The following is a 6,017-nucleotide window of genomic DNA, read 5'->3' on the forward strand; positions in this document are numbered from 1 at the left end:
CTGAGAACTTTATTATAACTCTCCACGTCGTTCGAGGTGGTTGTTCCCCATCGGTGGAATCCGTCCAGGATCAATGTCCACTTCTCTAGAGGAATACATTGTAGATACGTTGCTGCAGCCTGACTCGATTCTGTGAGATCTGCCCATGCCTGCGTATACTTAGCCTCATCCAACTCGGTACCAACTCTCCAAGATAAGGCGTACAACCCTTTTTTCTTCGGAACGCTTGACAGCAAATTAGCACGAATGTGCTCCATACAATACTTGTCAGGAACCAAGAATTAATTAATGGATAAATTTGAACTTGAAATTACATTTGTAGTGTCGTAAACATCACCTGTTAACTCCCCAGTTTGGAAATTTGGTATCGAGCTTTGCAATAGCCGACAATATGCCCGAATTACGATCAGAGATGATGCAGGTGAACGTATCTTGTAGAACGTAAAGTTTCAGGTACTTTAAGAACCAATACCAACTGAGGTTCGACTCCTCGTCTATGATCGCATATACGACTGGCACGACTCTGTCGTTGGCAGTCTTTACGACCGCTACAATCGCCTTACCCTTGTACGCCCCACGAAGATGTGTTGCGTCGACGGTAACTACGGGGTGGTTGTGTTGAAAAGTGAGTCTCGTGGCTCCGAAATGCCAAAATACGTACCTGAATAAATAACAATAATCAGTATACGGAGTAAAATTCCTACAACTGTGCTAGGCGAAGTTGTGTTCGTACCTGAAAATCTTCCTCCTACTATGCACAATCCCGTCCTCCTTCCTGAACTTCCACTGCATTATAGTCCCATCGCGACAGTTCTCAAGAGCTCGCATGTAGCCGGGTAGTTGGCGGAAATTTGTCTCCCAGTCTCCGTACAACTGGTTCATAGCCACTCGCTTACCGTCCCAAGCTTTTTTTCCTCCCAATTTTACAGCCAAATGCTCCTTCACAGTCTTCAACTATGGCCTTGATCGGGTAATTTGGTTTGTCGCGAATCTTTCCCATTATGACGTGGGCAACGTGAGCTTGCGAAATATTCCTGTCCTCACGTTCGTTCTCCGCACCATCGCAATTGTGCCTGTCACACCAGATAGTAATTTCCCACGTGCGATATTCGCTCCTGAACAAAGCCCGGATCTTCCACTCGCATATAATACCGTCATGCGGTTCCTTAGTACGTTTGTTCGGACGATTAACGCATTCTGCAGCCCAAGTTACCTTGTCTGACTTCGTCGTGCGAAATTCTCTTCCCCTCCTGGTTGACCAGATCGCTATCGCACCATTAAGCTCGTCCTTGTTAGAGAAATGCATTCCCAACTTTATATTATTAGGATCCCCATTGTATAATTCTGGAGCACCAGGAATAGGGCGATTTGTTACCTCATTAGGCCCATCCATGTTCCTGAACACATGATAGTCTCTTACCGGTGGGATAATGTAATCCTCGTCCGATGAGGCGTCTCCTCGTCTTCCGCGAGACCTACTAATACCCTCTCCACCGCGAGAGGATCCAACGGGACGAGAGGGTGCATCCATAAAATTCGATACAGAATAACGACCGGCTGTAGCCGGATGAGAAGGTACAACAGGCGGAGGGGTGCAACTCTAAAATCAGATACAGAATGACGAGCGGCTGCAGCCGGAGGATGAGGTTCAACAGGCGGAGGTAGCTCGGGTGATTGTTGTCTGTGTCGTCCGCCGTTACCCAATACCCTACTCCTGAGCCTCTGCAGTAGTGATCTCCGCTGGGGGGCAGCGTAACCCTGGGTGGGTTCGATCTGCACGACGTCCTGGCTAGCGTCAGCAGTATCCTTCCTGAAATTGTGTAAACAATCACGAGGTATACTGCTACCCTCTTCCGCGTTATTGAATCTTGATGTCCCGAAAGAATGCTGAATCGGAATGTAGCTTATAAACAAGTTCCTGAACACACGACTCCAAGAATTGTGTTGATATAATAATGACAGCGTAGCATCATCATTGATTACGATACATTGGTTTACACCGTTATCTACCGCGTATACATAAATAAGATTTAATTGTACCTGTTCTCTTTGAATTCCGGCATAGTCGCACATTACTCTAGAAAAATCATCGTAAGTCAAAATACGATCGATGAAATACGTTGCATCGGAAGACTACCCACCACGATCTTGACTTCCACTAATTGTACAGAACTCTTCCAGTATAAATTTAAATAGGATGACATATTTATTGAAAAAATAAATGAAATTCAATAAATATTAAAAATAAATTGAAAGAATAAATTTTTGGATTATTGACGAGATACGAAGAAGTGATGCTGATGCGGAATTGAGAAATGGGCGGGTGTATTTGTAGTGTGTTAAGACCGGGTGTGCGATGGCCAGACTGGTTTTGGACCGGTTGTGGAGTGGCCGGTTGTAGCTAGGACCGGTTGTGGAGTGGCCGGTTGAAGCTAGGACCGGTTGCGGGGTGGCCGGTTGAACCCTAAGACCGGTTTTGGAAAGGCCGGTTCTTGCTAAGACCGGCTGTGGTACTGCCGGTTCAAGTTAAGACCGGCTGTGGCTCTGCCGGTTCAAGTTAAGACCGGCTGTGGCTCTGCCGGTTCAAGTTAAGACCGGCTGTGGCTCTGCCGGTTCAAGTTAGGACCGGCTATCCCTCTGCCGGTTCAAGTTAAGACCGGCTATGCTAGAGCCGGTCGTAATTGCTAATTACGGTAATTAGTAAGACCGGCTTTCGAAAATCCGGTCAGACTACATCATGTTCACCTCCTTCCGTCACTGTACACAAAAGTACTGTACCCGTGTTTTTTCTGCTTTTCTTACGTGCACATCTATCTTCCTATTTCCCTCAATTTTTAGCCTCAATTTCGGCCATGGTTGGCTTTATAAATCATGTCTAAAATTTTCATCTCAAGAATTAATTAAACACAGCGAATTGGCATTTTTTTTTTTTATGCATCTGTCGGGATTCGACCTCAATCAGAGTTAAAGAGGGGATACTTAATTGTAATTGATGGCAGTGGAAGCACTTTCTCCAAACGATCTTATGAATTTCATTTTACATAACACTACTATATCTACAACTCCCATGCAGTACTAATTATAATATTAATAACGATTCTTGTTTGGAGAAAAGTGCATTTCCTGTTGAAAATAGTACCATTAATATGAGAATACCTGAAAATCAAGAGCAATTAGGAATCAGGAAGAAGAAGAAGAGGAAGAGAAAGCCAAGAGTTTGCAAAAACAAAGAGGAAGCTGAGACAGAAAGAATGACTCACATTGCCGTCGAGAGGAATCGCCGGAAACTCATCAATGAGCACCTGGCCGATTTACGCTCCCTCATGCCTGAATCTTATGCCCATAGGGTATATAATAAGTTACATTTTTGCATTATTGTTATATTTTAGTGAGCTTGTTAAATAGAATTAAACCCTAATTGTTGTTTCAAATTGTCATCTGTCTAATTATGTTTTTTGAATTAATTTTGTTAATGGTGCAGGGTGACCAAGCTTCTATAGTAGGAGGAGCTATAGAATTTGTGAAGGAACTTGAGCATCACTTGCAAGAACTTGAAACTCAAAAGATGAAATATTCACTACAACAACAAGAACAAGAAGGATTCATTAGGTCACCCAACCTTACAACAATAAGACCTCCATTTGCACAATTCTTTGTGTATCCACAGTACACTTGGTCTCAAATCCCAAACAAACACACATCAAAAACAAATCTAGCCATTGCTGATATTGAGGTAACTTTGGTTGAAACGCATGCAAATATTCGAATCTTGTCCCCCAAGAGCTTTAGAGAACTATCAAAGTTGGTTTCTGCTTTTCAATCAATTTGCCTTTCTATCCTTCATCTCAATGTCACAACCTTCGATAACTTGGTCCTCTATTCGATTAGTGCTAAGGTATGATTAATTCATTTTTTTATATATTAGTTTTGCACATTTATTCTCGTAATTATATTGGAAATTATACCATGATTATTTCTCATTCCATTGTTTACAATTGAGTTGCTATTTTCCCATATCACAAATTGGCAGAAGAATTGCATAGGAATAAGGCACAATCCATGCAACGAAATATAAGAATAGATTTGTTTACAGAAAAATATATCACCAACTTTTTGTTTGTTTGTTTAAATTTATTCATGAAGTTGATGTAACGTCAATGTACAACATGCATGTAATATATAGATCATGAGGTTGATACAACCTATATTTGTGCAGAGAAAACGACCTTATGTGAAAAAGTTATAATGTTCTCCATAAAGTAAAGAAATTAAATTTATATGCTAAGGGATTAAGGAATAATATAAGGATGAAGTAACCTATAATTAAGTGAGCCATATGAAGACAAAGTGTAATAGAATGTTTTCTTCTTAGTGTTTGTGGGGTTTTCTAAGTTTAGAAGTCTGCTTCTTTGCATACAATTATAGGAAATTAAATACAAATAATTGGACTAAAATTTGAAGGATACTTTAAATGCTACAGGTTGAAGGTCTCAATTCAGTTGACGACATAGCCAATGCAGTTCATCACATGCTTAGAATTATTCAAGAGGAAGCGGCATTTTGTTCGTCATTGTCAATTCATCAATAGAATATAATATACTATAATATTCGATCCTGTTTATCCTTTTGAATGAGAATGTGAAAGATAAATAATTTATGATTTATGGGACAATTTTATCTTTTTTTTTTTAATTTTTTTTTTATAAAATAAAATCAGTAGTGAAGAAATATGTCAAATGTGCCTTGGAGAATTCTGACAAATATCTTGATAAAATGTAAAATGTTGTTGTGAAAAAAAAGATCACGGTGACGGAAGGGCCACTGTAGTACGTCGACACGATTGAAACCTGCAAAAATAGATAGGAAAATAGGGGGTGTAGCTACGGAAAAGCGTCTACGGTCTGAACGGGACAAACAAGGCTCACCACAAGGCCTTGGCGGAGTGGTGCATAGCTGCGAAATAGTTTGATAGAACTTCTCTTGTACGAGAAGCTCTTGTAATCACTTGTGAACTGTGGCCACTTGTGAGTTGTGTATCTCAAGGATATGAGAATCCTGTCCTCTAGGGTTTACCTTTAGAGAGATCATATAGGAGAGTGTCCCAGTGATTATGGGATTTCACTATCCGTGATCTTCTATTTAAGGTAGAACTCTTAAAAGAAAATATCTCTTGGTCCACAAAATCAACCGAAGAAGCTGTTTTGTTTCGGGACTCTTTAATAGTCAGTCGAGGTTGGCCGGCTTATTGTATTGGCCAAACGTATTGTTAGACTGAGTTGCTCATCCGATCGGACTCAAGTCGGCCGAATGCTTTTCCACTACATTTTCCTCCTTGCTTGTATCATGATTTTACCTGATGGGAGCAAGTAAACTTTCAAAGGAAACTCAAGGCATTTTTGTTTTGGTGAGATGTTTTGAATTTTCGGACGTGTACGACTCAGTTTTTGGTTGTATAGCTCGTTACTAACGACCTTTTGGCCGTGTCCATCGTCCGACTCAGCTTTTCGCCGTATAGCTCGTTACTGGTGTCAGAGGATTTCCATTTTGGCTAGTCGTTGGTCTGGAGGTATTCTTGCCCCCCTCTCCGATGGGGGTAAGTACCTTGTCAGGTTTTTGGATGAGTGGGCCCATAAATCTTTGTGCTTGCATGGGCCGACCTCTTTTTTCGGCTTACATCCTTAGCCTGCTGAGGAAGTTGTCCGGAAGACGAATGGACAAGACTTGTCTGAATGCCGAAGTGCTATCTTGGAAAGCAAAGAGACGCGAACATCTTATCGATACACGTGTTTCTTTCTTGCGGCTAAAGTAGCATTTCACGCGTGGGAAGACGCTTCAATTTCCATGCAGAAGGCGAACCGAAGCTTAGCGTGTCGAACCGAACGGTGTTTACCACTGGCGGCCTTTTGATGGAACTTCCTCACAGTGGCTTTACAAGGAGAGTTACCCTCTTCACTTTTTACCACCTCAAGCCATCCACTTAGGGTTTGTTCACCCGAGAAATCTCTATTCTTTTTTTA

The 6,017-nt window shown here is 41.4% G+C and overlaps 2 protein-coding genes across 2 annotated transcripts; one reads left to right on the forward strand and one right to left on the reverse strand.

Annotated features, from left to right (window-relative positions):
* Window positions 1-333: 333 nt before the first annotated feature.
* Window positions 334-882, reverse strand: LOC139881421 (uncharacterized). Its single transcript, XM_071865896.1, has 2 exons — window positions 734-882; window positions 334-661 (listed from the first exon to the last, which is right to left on the reverse strand). Exons 1-2 carry the CDS (start codon window positions 880-882, stop codon window positions 334-336), a joined length of 477 nt encoding a protein of 158 aa, XP_071721997.1.
* A 2,110-nt stretch (window positions 883-2,992) lies between these two features.
* Window positions 2,993-4,588, forward strand: LOC139881422 (transcription factor bHLH71-like). Its single transcript, XM_071865897.1, is given in 4 exon segments — window positions 2,993-3,070; window positions 3,072-3,347; window positions 3,482-3,895; window positions 4,481-4,588. Coding segments are annotated over 4 exon segments (876 nt in total).
* Window positions 4,589-6,017: the final 1,429 nt, after the last annotated feature.

The sequence above is a fragment of the Rutidosis leptorrhynchoides genome, unplaced genomic scaffold, assembly GCF_046630445.1.
Source record: "Rutidosis leptorrhynchoides isolate AG116_Rl617_1_P2 unplaced genomic scaffold, CSIRO_AGI_Rlap_v1 contig151, whole genome shotgun sequence".
Classification (NCBI taxonomy): Eukaryota; Viridiplantae; Streptophyta; class Magnoliopsida; order Asterales; family Asteraceae; genus Rutidosis; species Rutidosis leptorrhynchoides.